At 22.7% G+C, this 20,807-nt stretch overlaps 2 protein-coding genes across 3 annotated transcripts; one reads left to right on the top strand and one right to left on the bottom strand.

Annotated features, from left to right (window-relative positions):
- Nucleotides 1-249: 249 nt before the first annotated feature.
- Nucleotides 250-20,539, bottom strand: LOC127283958 (chromatin assembly factor 1 subunit A-like). Its single transcript, XM_051309166.1, has 10 exons — nucleotides 20,247-20,539; nucleotides 20,040-20,170; nucleotides 18,878-19,671; nucleotides 18,682-18,800; nucleotides 18,165-18,601; nucleotides 17,928-18,100; nucleotides 5,945-6,093; nucleotides 5,817-5,862; nucleotides 5,594-5,732; nucleotides 250-1,680 (listed from the first exon to the last, which is right to left on the bottom strand). The coding sequence occupies exons 2-10, from the start codon at nucleotides 20,113-20,115 to the stop codon at nucleotides 557-559; spliced, it is 3,057 nt and encodes a 1,018-aa protein (XP_051165123.1). The 5' UTR covers nucleotides 20,116-20,170; nucleotides 20,247-20,539; the 3' UTR covers nucleotides 250-556.
- LOC127283963 (transcription factor Sp1-like) lies at nucleotides 6,709-16,682 on the top strand. 2 transcript variants are annotated; one of them, XM_051309175.1, is made up of 5 exons: nucleotides 6,709-7,185; nucleotides 14,449-14,704; nucleotides 14,905-15,132; nucleotides 15,339-15,487; nucleotides 15,700-16,682. In XM_051309175.1, exons 2-5 carry the CDS (start codon nucleotides 14,449-14,451, stop codon nucleotides 15,997-15,999), a joined length of 933 nt encoding a protein of 310 aa, XP_051165132.1. In that variant the 5' UTR covers nucleotides 6,709-7,185; the 3' UTR covers nucleotides 16,000-16,682. The 2 variants fall into 2 exon arrangements, with proteins under 2 accessions (XP_051165132.1, XP_051165131.1); XM_051309174.1 differs by lacking the exon at nucleotides 6,709-7,185 and adding an exon at nucleotides 12,318-12,799.
- Nucleotides 20,540-20,807: the final 268 nt, after the last annotated feature.

Here is a 20,807-nt window from a genome sequence, read left to right as displayed (position 1 = left end):
ATATCGGGTTTATATGACAATAATTTTAACCAATTATCACAAAAAAAAAATTTCATACATATTAATTTCATGATATTCTGTTAAAATTATTATATTTTAGTAAACGACAGACATCTATTAAAAATATCCGCATATATCAAAAAAATATATACTGCAACGAGTACAAAAAAAAAGCAATGAAATGTCGTCTAAGATGTAGAAATCTAAATAACTAAAAAATGAATTTTGTTTAAAGAAAAAAGAAGAATATAACACCTAATAAAATAACATTTATAAACTGTAATCGAATTGATGAAGCTGAAGAAATAACTATATAATTAAATTGAAAATTATACATAATTTACGTTTAACGACGTAAATGCGACAAAACAATAGTAACATTTATATTCTAATTGTTACAAATAACAAATCGCTTTACACTTTAATATAATATACAAAAAAGTAATTTATCGTGTTAGCAATTTTAAAGAAGCCATTTTCTTTTTTTCCAACTTAAAAACATTTTTTCTGATCTTCTACAAAAAAAATTTTTTTATCATTTTTTTTAAATTTAATATCATTCAGAAGTCGATGTTTCCATTTTACATTCATCCTTTTTTGTTTCATTAATTTTTTCACTATCGTTAATAACAATTTTTAAAGAGCTTTCATTTTTATCAATAATATCTAAATTTGCTTTTTCGCTCTTCTCTTCGTGCGAGTCATCCAAAATCATTATACAATCATCTTCTGATTCAATTTCCTTTGCTTTAGTATTTTCCACCTTTGTTGCTACTTCTTCTTCTTCTTCTTCTTTTTCTTTATTTGATAATTTTTTTTCCTTTTCAATAGTATTTTTTATTTCATTTGTCTTCTTATCGTCCTCTATTATCATAATATCATCATCATTGTCATCAATTTTTTTTGCATTTGTTTTACTTTGATTTGCATTATCGCCAACCATAAATTTATTAAGTAAACTCATTCGCGGTGATTTGGGAAATTTTTCACCTCTACCAACGGAAATCAAAGCGACTCGTTTTTTATTTACTGTTGGTGTTGTTGATTTTGTAGCCGTTATCTCTGACAGTTGTTTCTTCATTTCTTCCTGAGTGAACTTCTTAGTAAATTGAGTAATTAGTGGAACGCTCTTTTTCTCCTTTTCTTTATCCTTCTCCTTGTCGTCTTTCTCAATTTTTTCCGGAAGATCAGCTGCCACAGCCGCTGTCACAACTTCGATTCGTCGCTTCGGTGTTAAAATATAATTCCATCGATTTGGCAAACCACAATCTTCAGTGTTTAAATATTTTTTACGTACCTCCTCATTGACCATCCAACAATTTTTTTGATGCATTGGACCCTCTTCAAGGCATGCGGTCCATCTTCCTATTTCGCGAATTTTTTTCGATACACTCACTTTTGAGACGCGAAGTTCATTTTTCTTTGTCCAAAAGCACATGAATTCTTTAACAAGAAATCCACGACCATTTACATTTCCATGAACTAATCGAATTAAATCAGGTAATGCTTCTTCGGGGACGCGGGTTTTTTTTGCACCCGGACCCGTACTCAATCGTCCCGATGGTGTTCCACATTCACTTCCATTCAAACTCTCATTGTCGGCTGTCGATTGTAAATTTATTGGTATCTCGTTTATCCAAATTTCACGATCTTTCAGCAATTGTAAAACTTGAGAGTGAACTGAAAATTACAAAAAAAAAAAAATGTCACATTAATAAATTTAAAGAATATTAACTAATTCGGATCTTCTTCAATTCAATTATTTAACAAATTTTGAACTAAATTGATTCTTCACTAAATTAATTATTTTTAATAATTTTAATGAAATACATCACAAATTCAATTATATCAAAATTATTTTTCAATTAAAATTTTTATGAAATTTAACAATTGTTTATAATTTAAAAAAATATATCACAATAAAATTAAATTCTTTTTTTAAAATTTCAATTCAAAATAAATTAAAATTCAATTATTACCCGAAATTTTAATTCAAAATCAATTAAAATTCAATAATTATCCAAAATTTTCAATTTAAAATTTAATTATTTACCAAGTTTTCAATTTAAAATAAAATAAAATTCAATTATTTTCTAAAATTTCTATTCAAAATTAATTATCCAAATTTTCAATCAAAAATAAACTTAAATTAAATTATTATCCAAAATTTCAATTCAAATTCAATTATTTCCCAAAATTTTCAATTCAAAATGAACTAAAATTCAATTATTTTCCAAACTTAAAATCAAATAAAATTTCATTATTCTCAAAAATTTGAATTCAAAATTAATTGAATTTTCAATAATAATTTGAATTTAAAAGCATCTAAAATTTAATTATTTCTAAAATTTTCCATCGAAAATTTTTTTTTTTTTTTGAAATTTAATAATTTCAATTATAACTCTAAGGAAATTCTATTATTTTTAACTATTTTAATAATATTCTTTGAAAATTCAACTATCTGAAACCATTTTATAATAAATTTTTAGTGAAATCATCTAAAATTTTAATTAAAAATCACAGAAAGTTTCAATTAATTTCAAAAATCTCAATTTTAAATCTTTGAAAATTTAATTAAATTTAAAAAATGTTTTCCAAAAATTATTTGATAAATTATTTTTAGTTTTGTAAAATTTAATAATTGTTTGAAAATTAACAATATCTTTTGAAATTTAATTATTTCTAAAAATTTCAACTTTAACACTTCGAAAAGGATTATTGTTAAAAAAAAATTTTTTATTTAAAAATCTGTAAAATATTTTTGTTAAAATAAAAAACAAATCCACTTTTTTTGGAATATAAAACGACTAAAACGACTTTTTTGTGTCTTTAAGTTGATTCGAGGCCTGTGTTTTTATAATTAATATTTAATAGGTATTCGTTGGCCCCTGGTACCTTAAAAATTAATTTTTAAAAATAAATTTTTTTCAAATTATTATCTTGTACGAAATTTCCTGGCGCATCTTTTTTCTCATCATAAAATTTTTGTATTTGTAAACAATTTTTGAATGAATATACAACTTTAAAAAAAATTTCGTTGGTAAACGTTGTGTACTTCAGCTTCGTGAATTGAATTTTCGAATTTGGAATTTTAAAGAAACTTATTCCGAAATTTGGAAACACAATTATACAACTTTGGCAAAAATGAGAAAAAGAATTGTCAAAATTTGACACGTCATAAGATTACTATTCAAAAAAAACACGTGAAATCAGTAAAGGCCAACTTCAAGTTAGGACAGAAGGACAGACCAAGCATTTTATTATTATATAATATTCGAAAATTCAATTTTATTCAAAAATATAATTTAAATTATTATTATTTTAAAAAAAAAACTTAATTGTATCATAATTTTGAATAAATTTTTCGATAATTGAATTATTTTTGAAATATTTATTTTAAAATAATTGAGAAATATTTGAGAAAAATTAGAATAAGTTTGAACGTTCCATGAGTTCTAAATGCCAATTATTTATTTGAAAAAAGGTGCATTCTAAACCTAAACATTCTAAACTAATTCGAAATCTGCAAAGTGCAGTTACATTTATCATTTTTCAATTTATTTATTTCTTTTGATCACACATCTGTGACAATAGAAAATAAATGTTCTGCGCCTGTATTGGACAAACTGAGAGCTTTTATTACTATCAATTGTAAATTTTAAAACATGATTTCTCCAGTTACTAATCGCAAATCAATTATTTTCGACCAGAATTTAACTAAATCATTTTTGAGTGAACCGTCTTCCAAATTATTTTAAAATAACTGAGGTAAAACATTCCATTCTTCTTTTAAATCATTTTCATCATAATATCAAAAAAAAAATAGATACATTTGACAAATCAGGAAATTTTACTCTAGTTTAAGAATCCATTGCGTTCTGAAATTTTGTCAACGAGAGTACGTTCTCACTGAAATTCAGCATTAAATTAGTTAAAATTTACGCGTAATTCAAAAATAATTAAATAAATTAAATAAATTCAAATAATTCAAAAAAGTATTTACGCTTCAACTTCATCAAATTATTTGAAAATAATTATTTTCTGCTCTGCAGTCTTTAGCATTCAGTTCTATTAAATCACACAAATTTTATAAAAATTTTTTTCCGGAGACAAATACTGAACCAAAACGTATAAAAGTTTTTCATCAATTTTTGTATTTTCGTCTATTAATACAGAAAAATTAGTATTTTTTAAAGACTACTGTTTTTCCTTCAACTCTTTTACTTAAAACATTTTTTTTATAATTTGTGCACATTTCGTTTTTTCTAAATTTATCCCCACATCAATTTTTGAATCTTTAAAAAATTATTTTTTAGAAGAATTACTAAAATTCAAACCACATGAATAGAAATGTTATGGCAAGCAAATGATGATGCTAAAGCTACTTGAGCAGTTTTTATATTTCTTTTTAATTCGTCATTTTCATTAATTATGTTTTACAACATTTTTCCAGTATATTTTTTTAAATTCCCTGATATTTTCCTGATTTGTGACAATACTGTTTTAATTTAGAAATTTAAAAAAAAATTTTTTTTTTGAAAAGGAAGATAAAAATTGTGTCAGTGAAAAAAATGTTAATTAAACATTTCACTAAAAAAAAGAAGTATGTGAATTTTAAATAAAAACATTAAAATATTTACATTTCACAAAATGATTCCCTCACAAATATTCTGAAAATTCGTCAAAAATGTAATTAACATTTCTGTGTGGAATTCGTAAAATTTAGTAGAAAATAAAATTGAAAGAGATAATGAAAAAATGTTTAAAAAATATATGATTTAGAATAATATAACCATATTTAAATTAATATTTACAATTAGTAAATTAAAGTTTTTATACTAATAAAATATGAAAGCCTGCTAGGTGATAGGCTGGAAAACACACGTGTAATTGTGGTTGCATACTTTAAGGAGCGTTCAATTTATCATAGAATTTAATATTTTACCATTGTAATAATTTAAATTATTACAGACGAATTATATATTTTTCAGATTATTTTTCACAAAACTACATAATAATTTAAGAAAATAAAATAAAATTAAAAAAAAATTTGAATATTTTGCATTTCTTTAACAGATAAAACGGAAGTTTTCTACATCATTCACTGTCGATAAAATTTTTTCACGACAAATTGTATCCAACATTGATAAATTAGGAAAATAAATTTTTTTTCTATATTTAAATCGAATATAAAATAATAATTAAGTTGTAAACGATAAAAAAAAAATGTTAGAATAAGAACAATTTTTTTTTATTAGTAATAATTATTTTTTCAGATCCTTATGCATTAGAAAGAACAAAAAAATTTTAATGTAAATCCAATAACAATTGCAAACTTTTTAATTGTTTCTGTGAATAAACAATTTATTAACAATAAATGAAAAATAATTATGAAAACCAAAAATTATTATAACAATAGGTATTAATTAAATTTTATGAATTATAAACAAGTTAATTGAGAAAAAAAGGAATTAATTGTCAAAAAAGGCCCTAATTAAAAAAAAATCGCTTTTTTTTGCTTAGAAACTTAGAAAAAATTGAAATTTTATAATTTAACGATAAAGTTAATAAGATATAAATAAATAGTACTTACTGTTTGACGCATACGAATTATCAGAATTTTGCCAAATGCAACCAATAACTTTTGGCTTGAGTTGAGTTGTTTTAGCATTTCTTTCAGCTTCAAATTGTTCACCCAAAATTTTGAGTTTGAATTTTTGTGTTTCCGGGTTCTAGAATATAAAATAAAAATAAAATAAATCATATTTTTTTGCTATCTAGATAAAAAAGTATAAGTTTTCATTAAATAAAATTACCATATCCTCGTCATCTTCCGCCTGTGCTTCTTCTTCTGATAAATATCTGAAAAATATAAATTATTTTACAATATACTGCAAATTATGAAAATTCAAATATATATTTATATTTTAAAAAAAAAACCAACCCATGAGGAACCATGAATTCATTATCGACATCATATTCATTATCGTCAGGATTCTCTTCATCTTTTTCGTCATCCGAACCATGTAGAGACTCTCCTGGTTCCTCCTCCTCCCACTCTTCATCGGAATCAACTTCATAGTCGAACCATTTCTGTAAAATAAAATCAAACCAAAAAACGATTTAATAAAAATTGCAAAATTCATATATTATTTTATTAAAAAACAAAAAAATTAAATTATAAAATATTTCAATTTGTGAATAGGGGAAGATTTTCTTTTTGCTTCAAATTTGCTGCCCTGGGATTTTTGGATTTCCTAATTAGGAAATTAATACTAGGTTTTCAAAAAATTGATAAAAAAAAAATGTACAAAAAAAATCGAAATATAATTTTTGAAAAATTCAAGGTTACTCTGCAATTACAAAAATATAATAAATAAATTTCTACGATTCTCTGATGAAGTAAAAAAAATAAATGGTGTTATTCAAAATTTACGCGAATATATGAGACATTTAGTTTTTTTTTCTCTTCTTTAACTAAAAGCTCACGTCTGTTAAAGAAGTGTGCTTTTTTTTATCTAATTGGAATTTCAGTTGAGATCATAAATGGAGTCGAACATGAATAAGCAGGACGTCGGTATCAGAGCCACTTCCTTGACGTCTGATATCTGCTTATGTGCTCCAAGTTTGCACGTGTTTATAACGATTCTCTCTCTCTCTCTCTCTCTCGTTAGTCACGAAACAATAGTCGAAGACTTTATAATATTTCTTAAAGCAGTTCACAACTCAAACTCATGTGTGACACGCGATACAGCAAACATCTTGTCGTCTTGAAAAGCACAATTTTACATTCGTGACATACTCTATATAAACAAACATAACAAATTTAAATGACATCATTGCCAATAACAATGTTTTGCGAAAAAAATGAAATTTTCCAAAATAATTCCCAAAGATGAAAAAAAAAGAAAAAAAAAAGAATATTATCTACTAAATATCCAAAGTTTTTTAATTAAAAATAAATGACAAAACAATCATTGGATTTTTTTGGAGCAAAAAAATGTAGAAGCAAAATAAAATTTCCTTTCTTTGGAATTTTATTTTACAATACTAGTACAAGTGACAATAAAATAAGAAGTGTTAATGTGAATTAATTTTTTCTGAAATTTTCCTGTTGCCATCAATTGTACAAGGATATTAGATTTTTTTTTTTTAATCAAGTGCATCATTCGGAAGTAAAATACCGTAAGTTTATATTTTAAATTTAATTATTTTCGAAAACAAATGAAAAATGAATAAATTGAATCTACACCCAGAGAAATATTTTATTTGAAGCAAATAAAATTTATTTGAATAAAAATAAATAAAAATTATTAATCTCTGAGACAAATATATTTTTATATGCTCTAAATAAATTTTATTTGCTTCTAATAAAATTTATTTGAAGAAAATAAAAATATATTTATCTCAGAGTCTAATAATTTTTTTATTTGTTTTAAATAAAAAATTTTAATTAGCGCAAATAAAATTTTTATATAACGAAAATAAAATTTATTTGATTTGAAACAAATAAAATTTTTATTTAACCAAAACAAAATTTATTTGATTTGAAACAAATAAAATTTTTATTTAACCAAAACAAAATTTGATTTGAAACAAATAAAATTTTTATTTAACCAAAACAAAATTTATTTGATTTAAAACAAATGAAATTTTTATTTAACCCAAACAAAATTTATTTGATTTGAAACAAATAAATATTTATTTCGCTCCGAAAGAAACATATTTTTTCTCTTGGTGTAATCAAAGAACTTTTGATTTCTAAATAAAAATTCATTTTTACAAAAAAAAAAAAAAACATTGATTTTTATTGTTGAAATTTAATTATTTGCAATTTAAATAGAAAATCAACTTTATATTTTTATTTAATGATTATTTTTTGTCTAAATAAAAGGAGGAAAAAAAACAATTATGGGAATTTATGGGATGTAATAATATATGATTAGCGTTTGTTATCATTGTGAAGTTTCCAATCTTTACAATGACCATGAAAAGTTTCTTTTGCTATCATTTATAGACAAGATTAGATTCGTCCTGCTTGAAACATCCCGAGTCAGTGGGATGAAGTCAATGCACAGTATCGAAGAGATAAAAATTAATTTTTATCCTGCCAAACAATGCTAATTTTAAAATCGCATTTTTTTTTTTGCAAAAAAAAAATATTTACATGTTTTGATAATTCTTTGATTTTACAAATATAAAAAGTATTGACAAGTAAATATTTATAATTAGAAATAAATAAATTAAACCAAATAATTTCTACAAAAACAAATTAATTTCATAATTTTTTCTTTTTTTTATTTAAACTAGTAAAGACAAAAACTTTTTATGTGAAATAGAAATATATATTAATGCAGAATTTCCTGATGAAATTATTTTTAATTAAATTAGTAAATTATTATATAATAATAATAATTATTATAATAATTATAATAATATAATAATATAATGTAATTATAATTATACCATTATTTTATTTTATTAATTACTAATTATTAATTATTATTATTCTACATTATTTTTTATATAAATTTTTAGTTTAATCAAATAAATTATTCTTAATCCTCTTTTATTTAATCCATTTAAGTAATCAGATATCGTTACTTTTAGACAAATAAAAATAATAATAATAATAATTTTTCGACGTAGTGAAATTATGTTTTACAAAACCCTTTGACGTTAATGTTAGTGCCGACATGATTATCGTCTAAATAAAGTAGTATTAAATATCAACCCTCCTTAAAAAATATCAAAGTGCCATGAAATACCAAAAACAGATGCAATCCACTTAAAATGTCAATTTTGGTTTCTATCAAATTCAGTCCTTATCAAAAAATAAAAAATTTTAATTTCGATCGAATTCGTTTAATTACTGTAATTACACTGAAAAAAAATTTTAATTCAAATACTCGATTCCTCGACAATTATCAAATAAATATTTCAAATTCTATTTGAACCAATAATTTCTGTATTTCAAACAAATACCATTTAATTGACACAAATAATAATTATTTAATAGAAATAAATATTTATTTGATATTCAAATAATTATTTGAATAAAATAATTTTTTTCGTTGCGTATAATTTTCTTTTTTTCACGAAAATTCAAGATTTTTTTTTAGTTTTTGTTATATGAAAATAATTGAAGTAAAATTGACACCTCTATTTTATAATTCTTTGTAAGATTTAAAGACTTATTTATATATCCTATAGTTAAAATGTATTAAAAATTGTTCTTTCCAATTAATATTATAATATTAAGTGATTATCGTCTGGCTGAAGTGCAGTAAAATTATAATTATCAGCCTCCAAAAAAAAAAAATGTACCAGAGAGTGCCTTGAAACACACTAATATAGAAACAGATGCAATCAACTTAAAAAATATGACGTACGAGCCAGATATGCATTACTGTAATGTCTCAATGTAAGTGAGACAAAACCGATAAAACTTTGTAATGTAAAAATTTTCATTAGAAAAAAGGAATTATATTTCTAATAGTTTTGCTTTTAGATATTAAATAACATTTTCCAATAAATAAAGAATATAAACCAATTACTACTATTGAAATAATAAATATTTTTTTTTATCCACGTTTTCAATTTTTTGATAAAAATAAAAAAAAAATTCAAAATTTTAATATCTACAATAATTTTATAATTTTTATAAAAATTATAAATTATAAAATTATTATTTTCAAAGTAATATTATTTATTTATTAAATAAAAATAATATATATATATATAAATAATTTTGTCGAAGAATTAAAAAAAAATATATTTTTTTAACGTTAAATTTCATTTTTTTTTCGAAATATCCGTTTTTAATATTTTTAATTAAATATAAAATATAAATTTATGGAAAAAAAGTCGGTGATAAATATTCTATTAATAAAATTGATGATTAATTTAGTTTTTTTTAATATTTGTTAAATGTCTATGTAGAGATATCGCAGGGAATTTTGGAGGTATTCAGCAATTACTCAGAGTTGATTAGTTGACCTAATCAGCCTTGCACTAAGAGGAGCAGAACTAATCTCAATAGGGCATAAAACAGTCATTACAGATGGCCCGGCGTGTGACAACACATATAGTAAATAATAAATTATAACGTGCTACTTCAAACTTACGTTAAAAACTTTCACGATAAGAAACATTTTTTTATTCATTATGTATATTTCATCATTTGTGACAATTTTTTTTTTTTTTTTTTTTTTTTTTTTTTTTTTTTTTTTTTTTTAATAAATAAATAAATAAATTTTTTTTAAAATTAAATTATTAAAATAATTAAATAGAATTAGTGAAAATTTTATATGAAAAATATAAAAATTAATTTTGAAAAAAAATTGATTAATTTTTTTAATTTATTAATTTTACTATTATATTATTAATATAAATATTTCATATTAATATAATAATATATAATATATTAATAAAAATATTTATTATTTTTTTAATTTATTAAAAAACTTTTAAAAAATTATTATTACTATTAGTAAAATAACTATTAATTAAAAAACTATTTAAAAAAATATATATAAACAAAACGTTTTCACTAAAATTTTAATTTAAAAATCATTTGCGGAATAAAAATAATCTCGTATCGTTCATTGATACATATATGTCATCCTGTAATTAAATGACTTGAATTAAACAAGAAAATTATCTTTATATTTCATATCCTGCTTCTATAAATCGTAAAATAAAACTCATAGCATGGGTGTTTATGAGGTAGATAAAAAAATCGAGATCCACGTGCTGATGATCAGTCACGAGCCAATTGAAAACAAATCAGACTAAGTAGAAATTTTTTTTCTACTCTCATAATCCACAGCAATTAAAAACAAAACTTTAAATATAAATTTTTAATAAAAATCAACTGTTTTTTTTTTTTTTTTTTTTTTTTGAAATGAAAAAAAAACAGCAAAATATTAATTTTTTCCGAAAATCCGATGTGGCATTGAATTTCATTGAAATTATTTGGAAATTCATTTAGATATTTGGTATTTTAATAAATAATAATAATTTACTATATGCATATATATATATATAAAACTGATTGGAAATATTTTGCGATACTCAGATTTCATAAAAGAAATTATCATACATTGTTACAATCAGAGCCATAATTCTCTTCGTAATTCTCATTAATAAATGCAGATTAAAAATATCATTAAATAATAATCTTATATAAACTCTATTTTAGTGTGTATTTCCAAAAAAATTCTCGGCAAATAACAAACAACAATTTCAACGTAATTATCAAGTATTCAATTAAATTTAAATCAAAAAACGAAGTTATTGATAATATAAGAAAAAAAAATGAAAACAATAAAATGGAAGTTTCAATTCATTAAACGATTTCCATAAGAAAAAGAATCGTAATTAAATTTTAATATACTCAGAATTATAGAAACTAAATATTTTATTTATTAATTTATTATTAATTTATTTATTATAAATTTATTTATTATAAATTAAATTATTAACTAATTTAATATTTATTTATTTATGAATAATTTATTTATTTAATTATGAAGCAAATTTTTTTTCTTTTTTTTTTGCAGAATTTTCAACAGAATTCTAATTGAGATGAATTTTTAAATTCCACAAATTTTCATTTCATCAAATCTCTTCACTTATTTGAATTTTTATTTACAACAATTATTTAAAATTCTGTTAAATAAAAATTTAGTGTCCCAAAAATTCTGGAAAATTTATATTATTTTAAATTCAAATTAAACAGAAATTCGGCTAAAAAAAAAATTGATAAAGTTAAAAATTCCTTTAAATAAACAAATGGATAAAAAAAAAACTCTGTTAAAATAAAAATTTGGTGACACAAAAATTTTGCCAAATAAAAATTCGGATTTAATTTAAATTCAAATTGAATACAAATTCAAAGAAATGAAAATTTTGCTAAAAATGTCGGTGAAATTAAAATTCTTTCAAATAACCAAATGGATAAAGAAGAATTCTTAAATTTAATTTAAATTCAAATTAAACACAAATTAAAAAAAAAAATTCGGCTAAAAGAAAAACTCTAATAAAATTCTTTGAAATGGAAATTTTAATGAGTTTTTTTTGGGGGGGGGGGGGATATTCATACGCGCCCCGGAAGATTAGACGCTTGATTGAATATATGAAGGTGGAAAAAAAATGACAGATGTCAAATTAATGATTATAATGAGAATCGAATGCATGAGAGAGAGATAGAGAGACACACGCTCTGAATTATCGAGAAATTGTGCTCGTAAATATTGCAAATTAATTCTCCAATAATTAGCAGAGACGATGGAGCGACGATGGTACCACGCGTCTGGAGTCTCGCATGGTCCCTGAGATCTGGGATTAGCCTGGACCATTTCTGGTCCCAGGGGAGATTATGGTGACGGTACCGGGTGGTACAAACACCGATATCACAAATCTCGAAGCGAGATCGTCTCTCCTTGAATTCCGTTGACGAACCCTCCAGTTTTCAAACGACCCTCGAGCGAGATGGTATTCGTTATTCGGTATTAATAAATATTCTTCTAACGTGAAAACAACAACTAAAATCCCCCGACTATCAAGAAACAAAATATCAACAATAATATTCCTTTAAAAAAAAATAATAAATTAATAATTCAAATTTTAATTCATTGAATTCGAATAAATGAAAAAAAGAAAAATAATTCAATTAAAAAAATAAAATAATTTTTTTTTTTATTTAATTTTTTGAGTTCAAGTGAATTTGGTGATTCAATAGTAAAATTGGGAATATTTCATTTTCAAAATGATCGAGGATAGTTCAAATTTTACTGTAAGTACTGCGCGAATTTAATAATTTCAAAAGACATTTAATTTTTATTCAAAATTCAAAAGAGCGCAAAGTTTGGAATTTCAAAATTAAATTTGATATGAAAAAGTCAGAAATTGTAAAATATTTGAATTTAATAATTTCGAAATTACTTCAACAATTTTTTGAAAACTTTTTTTAAAAAAAACTAAAGTAATATAAAATATTTTTTTTGAAATTTACCTACTATGATTATTTTTCTAATGATTTGTTATTTTTTATTTTAAAAAAATAAAATTATTTTCAAATAATAATTTCAAATAATTTTAAATAGTTAAAAATAATAATTACAAAAATCATTTTTCAAAATTACTTATTTTTTTTAATTGAAAATAATATTTTTACAAATTTTGAAAAATGAGTATTGTTGTATTTTCAACTACTAAAAATTATTCAAAAGAAATTTTTTTAAATAAAAAATATTACTGCATAAAAATCGTTTACAATTATAAAAATAATAATAATAATAATTATTATTATTATTATTATAGAATTAATTTAGTTTTTGATTTTATTTAATGAATTTTAATACTAAAACGTAATGGCGCATATCCAAAAAAAGATTTTATACTGAAAAATAAAAAATTATATTAATTCTTAAAAATTTTGAAAGAACTTTCAAAACGATTAAAAAATAACAAATAGTTCCAACTTTACAATGATTGTTATAATAATAATCATTATTATTCCATATTTTGTAAATTTGTCTTAAAATCTTGGTAAAGTCATATATTTTAACCAATTTTAATAAACAAAAGCAAATTTTTTTCATTTGAAAGATTTTATTTTGATTTGTTCAAAGAAAAATAAAAAAAATTTGTTTTTATTATGAATATTTTTTAAAATAAATTCCCATTGGTGATTCATTCAAAATTAAAATTAATTAATATTATTGTTATATTTTCTCCATTTAAGCTTTTCATGACAAAAATTTTTTTTCTAAAAATGCTAATGTTAAAAAAAAAGTTTTTAATTTTAAAAATTATTTATTAAAAAAAAAATTGTACTGATTTTAAAAAGCATACGGATTTTTTTTTTAATTTTTGAAAATAAAAAAAAAGTTAATAATATACCTATAATGTGTAAAATTGTCTGTATTATTTAAATCGAAATATTGTTTTGAAATTAAATTTTTTTCCACGATATAATTAATTAATTGGCGTGAATGTCATGAAATATATTATATATATATCAGAAAGGTCGACAACGTGGCAGCAATGACTTTGTTTCAACGATATTAAAAGCCGCGTAATTCATTATACGATTAATTTTTACCACATACGGCGAACGTATATCGAGTGACTTGACAATCACACGTTCTTAGTCATTTAAAAATAAAAAAAATGTCCATTATTCCCATTAGATATAAATAATAGAAATGCCAATCGATTGTATTCTCGAAATCAATAATTTTTATTTTCCAGTTAATGATTGAAAAAAGAAATTTGTTTTTTATACATAAAGAACAATTTCATTCAATTTTAAATCTACTGCCTTTATTAATAAAAAAAAAAAAAATAAAATTCCTTGAAAAAAAATCGAAATTAATAAGATAATGAAAAATAATTTTTAGAAAATTTTTTTTCAACAATGAATTTTTTCAATTCTTTCAGATGACAGACGAATTACTGTTTTCGGCATTAGGATTGGATATGGATGTTCTCAATGAAAAACAATTACAATCTCCAACAACGTCTTTTTCATATGAATATGAAACTTCCTGCACAACATCAATTAGTGATTATTCAGAATTTACGGAAAATTCATTTAGTCTAACAAATAATAATGGAATCGAGTGTTACACGGATATAAAATATTCACCTGAAGTACAATGGAGCAATTGGTCAACAAATACTTTTACTTCTTCAAGTAAATAATAATTATAACTGAAAATTAATTCACTTATATTATTAAATCAACTAAATAATTCAATTAATTTAATAAATTTCATTATTTTAAAATTAATTTCAAAATTGAAGAAATATCTATTAAAAATTAATTTTTTTTTTAAATTAAAAATTTCAAAATTAATTAATTTTTTCATTGGAATTTTTTTTTTTTTTTTACAGATTGTTTCAGTGAATTAAGTGAACTTGATACAGAACTAGATTGGTGTTTAGACAGAGAATGGAATGTGGGACTTCCTGAAAGAACACCACTTTGTACACCAGGATGCGAGGGATTTTTGCATCTTCCATTACCAAAACCTCAACAGCCATTTCAGCATGATGAGCCATTATTAGTTCTTGGTATCGATCTCAGGACATTGGAGGATTCTTTAAGTTCCACAGAAATAGGTGATTTTAAAATAAAGAAAAATTAATGTGAAAAATAATTTCAAAATTAAATAATTAATAATTGTAAATAATTTTAATTTGCATATTAAAATAGGAAAAATATTACGTCAGGTAAATTCATTATAAAAAAAAAAAAAATTAGAAAAATTCCCCTTTTTTAAATCTAAATTTAATTTTTTGGATTTCTAAAAAGAATTTAATTGCAGATTACAATAACAATCAAATAGAAGAAAATAATCAATTGGTACCCTCATCTGCGGATGTGGCTTTAGCGACTCACGATTATACGAATCGAAGTTTAACGCAAGCGGCTGAAGATCGCTGCTTTCCCTGCACATATCAAGGCTGCGTAAAGGTAATTTTAATCAAATTTCTTCGTTTTTTTTTTTTTTTTTTTTCTGTTCCAAAGAACACAGAATCAAACGAATTATTTTCTATTCGAATCTATTTAAATTTAATTTAATTTAAATTTTAAATACGAATGTAAATTTTAACAAAAATCGAATTAAATAATCGAAAAAAAACAGATATAAATAGAAATAAATGAAAAAACTATTTTCTTTTTAGGTTTACGCGAAAGCTTCACATTTAAAAGCTCATCTACGAAGACACACGGGCGAAAAGCCATTTGCTTGCACGTGGGCAGGATGTGGCTGGCGATTTAGTCGATCTGACGAATTAGCCAGGCATAGAAGATCACATTCCGGAGTTAAGCCATATCCCTGTGAACTTTGTTCAAAACGATTTGCCCGCAGTGATCATTTAGCGAAACATCGTAAGGTTCATCGAAAAAATTCCTTTGCCGTGTTTCAAGGGGGAAGAAATTTTCGCACTTCAAAAATAAATTTACTACCAGCAAAAAATTAACAGACAATAATTTGCAAACCACAGTTAAAAATTTGCCAAAGAGAAATGCAGACAAGTGCGAAATGGATTTTGAAAACAAAAACTCTAGTTAACTGATAATATATAAGAAAATAATGAGAAAATAAAATTGTGCCAGAAAATTAATTTTTTTTTTTTTTGTAAACTAGAAAAAAAAGTATTGTAGACAGTGATAGAATTTCGATGCTGCTCGTAGATTTCTGTTTTTTAGAATTATAATAAAGAAAACAGGAGCGTGAAAAGTGCCTTTTATAATTATGTATGAGAATCATACATTCTTCTAAATAATTAATTGAGATTAAAAATCTATAGTTAGTTTTTATAAAATGTATACTGAACTTTAAAAATAAAATTAAATAAATCTCGATGAAATTAAATGCTAAAAATAAAGCGCGATATTATTCCGAATGGTAGTGTCATCGTATTTTAAAAAATTAATTTAAAGTGATTCCATTTGCGGCAGTTATACTTACAGAGAATATAATTTTAAGTAATACAAAAAAAAAGTCGCAAAGAATGAAAAAATATAAAAATCGTTTTTAGCTTGTATGTGACAAGAGATTATGTATAAATAAATAAAATCTTTGTAATGATGAATTTGGAATATTAAAAAATTTACAGTGAATTATAAGTTATAAGAAATAAAAAAAAACAAAAAATCTAAATTAGATACAGTGTTGCCAAAAATTTTTTTTATAATTTTCCCTGACTTCCAGATAATATTTTGCGTTTTTCCCCAACTTTTCGAATTTTGTTTTTTTTTTCTATTAAATGTGAATTCTATTTTTAAAATAAAAATTGTGATAAATGAAAATTCGATCAAATGAAAATTATGTTAAACAAACAATGTATAATTTGTTAAAAAAAAATTCAATTACATATTTTCAAAAATTTTAATGAAATTCTTTTTAAAATTTCAATTATTTTCAAATCATTTCAATTAGAAATTGTTTTAAATTTTATCATTAACCAAAAATTTAGCTGAAAAACCTTAAAAAATTAATTTAAAAAATTTTAACGAAAATTCTTCGGAATTTCGATTACTTTCAAAAAATTTTAATTAAAAATTCTCTAAAACTCAATTTTTGTTAAAAAAAAATTGTATAAAAAAAATCTTCAGCAACTCAAATTTACATAAAACTCCAATTTCAAATCTTCTGAAATTCAATTAATTCTAAAAATCTTAATAGTAACTATAAAAATCTTGAACTATACAAAAATTAAAGTATTTATAAATTTTTATCTAAAATTCTTCGCAAAATCCATTATTTTTAATAATTTTAATAGTTTTTCAAAAATTTTATTATTTTTATCAAAAAACTATGTGAATTTTAAATAAAAACTTTAAAATTAAAAAACGAAATTCTATTTCATAAATTGTTTCTAAATAATTTTTACTCGACGGAAATTTTTGTATGGAAAATATTTTTCATAAAAATTGAAAACTTTTTCTGTATATAATCAAACTCAATATTTTAAATAATTATTTTATATTAAAATATTGAATTAGAATCGATAAATGAATTTCTTTTTCCTACCCTCCAAAAATTTTTTTTATTTTACAATTTACCAAAAATCAAATAAAAATTTCTGATTTTTTTTTTTTGGAAATTATTTTTTAGCTACAATTTGTTTTTTTTTAAATTGTTGATCGAGAAACATTGCAAATTTTTTTTTTTAGCGATAAAATATGATAATTTGAATGGAAATATATTTTCCTTCTAAATCATTGATCATAAACGTTGTGAATAAAATAATGAGTAAAATTATTGAAATTTTTGTAATCATACATCTCTAAAGAATATTTTCTCCTCTTGTCTATGAAAATTTATTATCAAGAAAAGAAAATCATTGCTTTATTAAAAAAAAAAAAAAAAGTTAAATAATAATTCTTTAAAACAAAAACTTACCACATCTTTGGTGAATGGTTTTCGTGGAGTGATTAAAGAACTTTTCTTCCTCCAAGTTCCTCGATAGGGAGGTCGTCGATTTTCATTGAACATGAGCAATTTTGCACGATGTTTCTCCACGGTGACATTTCCACGATCCACAACATTATATTTTTCCTCCTTGTTTTCATTCTCTATGGAAATTAAAAAAACAATTACAACATACTTAAAGAAAATTAAATTTTATTTTAATTTTACCTAATATTACAACGTCATCGTCGTCTTCCTCTTTTGTCTCCGGTGGCCATGTTTTTCCCGATTTTCTTCTAACATATTCTTTATTTTTTATTTCACCCAAATATAATTTACATTTATCCAATGATTGATTCTCATGATTTTCGTCAAATTTTTGCCTCTCATCGTTAGTTATAAATCGTCGACAAACCGGTGCAATTCTCATATCGGCTTTCACTTCAAATGGCATAAAATTATTTGTTATAATCTTTTTTTGCTCAGTCTTGATTTCTAATGATGGTTTTTTTGTCACAAAAAAACTGACAAAAGTTGAAGCGGCTTTTTGCTTTTTTCGTTCGGCTTCCAATTTCTCTTCTTCTTTTCTTCGTTTCTCTTCTTCTTTTGCCTCTTCGCGTTTTCGTTGATCTTCTTTTTTTGCCTCCTTCTCCTTTTGCTTTTGTCTGGAAAATATATATTTTTTATAAATTAAAAAAAAAAATTAAATCAAAAAATTAGGAATTTGAAAAAAACAAATTATTACTCAATTTCCATTTGCTTCTTTAATTCCTTTTCTTCTCTCTCTTTCTTTTTTTCTTCCTTTAATTTATCCTTTAATTTCTTGCGATTTTCACGTTCCTCGTCTCTTTTTCTTTCCCTTTCCTATATATATAAAAAAAAAGAAATATTAATAAAAGTAATTTTATATTTTTTTGGATGGATATTTGAAAAAAAATTACCAGTCTTAATTGTTTTCTCTCGTCTTTACGTTTTTGTTTCTCCATTTGTTTTTCCAATTGTTTTGGTGTCATTTTCTTTTGTTTCAATTCAATTTCTTTTTTTGAACGTGGTGTCAATAATTCATTATTTTTTCTCTTCTCTTCAGATTCATCCACATCTGTTTTATTATCCGTAACTTGATCATCATCAGAACTTTCACTATCCGATTCAAATTTCGAAATATCATTCTCCTGTTCCAAATCAATTTCATCTTTTTCACTTTCATCTTTTTCAATATTCTCCTCTATTGTTGATTCACTGGTGACTTTTGTATTATCCAAAATTCTTTCGACAATTACAATTGGTGTTTTCATTTCTTCCAATTCAGAATTATTCGTCAATTTAGGTTTTACATTTTCTTTAAGTGATTCAGATTTATTTTTCGATAACTCTTTATTCTCAGTTTTAGTGAGATAACGTGTTAGCGAACCCAATTTAACAGTTGATTTTTCATCGGGTTTTTTTGTTTTTGACTTTGGAGTAATTTGTATGTTTGACGATTCATTATTGTCGATTGTTTCATCATTTACTGATTTCTCATTATTTAATTGTTCACTAGCCTTTTCATCGTCATTATCAAGATCGATAACTTCCATTACTACATTTGTTTTTGGCGAGTCAAATGAATTTTGTTTATTCATTGTTTTCAATAATTTTGGACTTTTACATTCAACAAGTGTTGGAGACGCGAGTTTACGCTTCTTGTTCACATTTGGCGATTCAGCAGAACTCAACATTTGAAATGATAATCGTGCTGGTGAATTAAATTTTTATTTAATATTAATAAAATAATAAAATAAATAAATGAAAATTTTATATTAAAAAAAAAACGGTTTTAACGAAAAACAAATGGAATTTAATAAGCCAATGATTTATTTTAATATAAAAAAAAATGCTAATTATAAAATTAAAATAAAATTTTAAAAAGTTAATTTAACAAAATTATTAATTATTATTATTAAAATTTTTATATGAAATATCTATTAAAAATAAGGCAGATAAATTAATGTAAACATTACATAAAGAATGTTGAATATAATTATTTTATTAAAATGAATTTTGATAAATAATTATGAAAAGTTAAAAGAAAAATTATTAAATTAATAAATAACATTTAATTACCCTGCTTTAGAGTTTTTTTTTTCGGCATCGCAACAATTTCTGCACTGGATTCCTCAACTTTAACAGGCTCCTCCATAATTTATTAAATCACTTTAAATTCAAGGACACCAAAGAAAATCAAAAAAATTGTTCTAAAAAAAAAGAGTAATTCTATAACAATTAATTATTCTTTACTTTACAATAAAGTAACCAATTGTAAAATTTTACCTTTCATAAAAAAAAGGATATTTTATGATAAGACACACAAAGAAACTTTTTAATGTATGTTTGACGTGTTTAAACTTGACATAACCTTTGAAAATTGTTATATACACACAAATTTCATCTATCCCAGAAAGCGCATTTTCATCTAAACAATGTTGACTAACGTTGACAATCAACAAAAAACAATAATAAAACAAAATATTTATCTATTTCAATAAATTAACAAAACTTATCAATGTCACACACCCGGAACACTATAAACTTTATTAAATTCGCGGGAAAACAACTTTTTGAGGTGGGAACACATAAATACAATAGTATCTAGAGGGGTTTGTGTATGGGTAAAATAAGTCTCTGCAGCGACATCTTTGAAAATTAAAACGTTAATATCTATAGTCGATAAAATCGCAAAGGCGGGAAAATGTATTCGATTATTTAAAAAAAAAAAAAGAGTTTTTTTTAACTTCCTTATAAATTTTACAAGTTACGAACAAAATTTTGCTATTCTTTTATCAATTTCTTTGTAAATTTAATTTATTACTTTCTTTTTTTTTGTTATGAGAT

Source organism: Leptopilina boulardi, unplaced genomic scaffold (genome assembly GCF_019393585.1).
Source record: "Leptopilina boulardi isolate dan_hultmark-lab unplaced genomic scaffold, ZJU_Lbou_2.1 LbouV2_316, whole genome shotgun sequence".
Lineage (NCBI taxonomy): Eukaryota > Metazoa > Arthropoda > Insecta > Hymenoptera > Figitidae > Leptopilina > Leptopilina boulardi.
The sequence above is the reverse complement of the archived record's forward strand: the minus strand, read 5'-3'. Positions and strand labels throughout refer to the sequence as shown.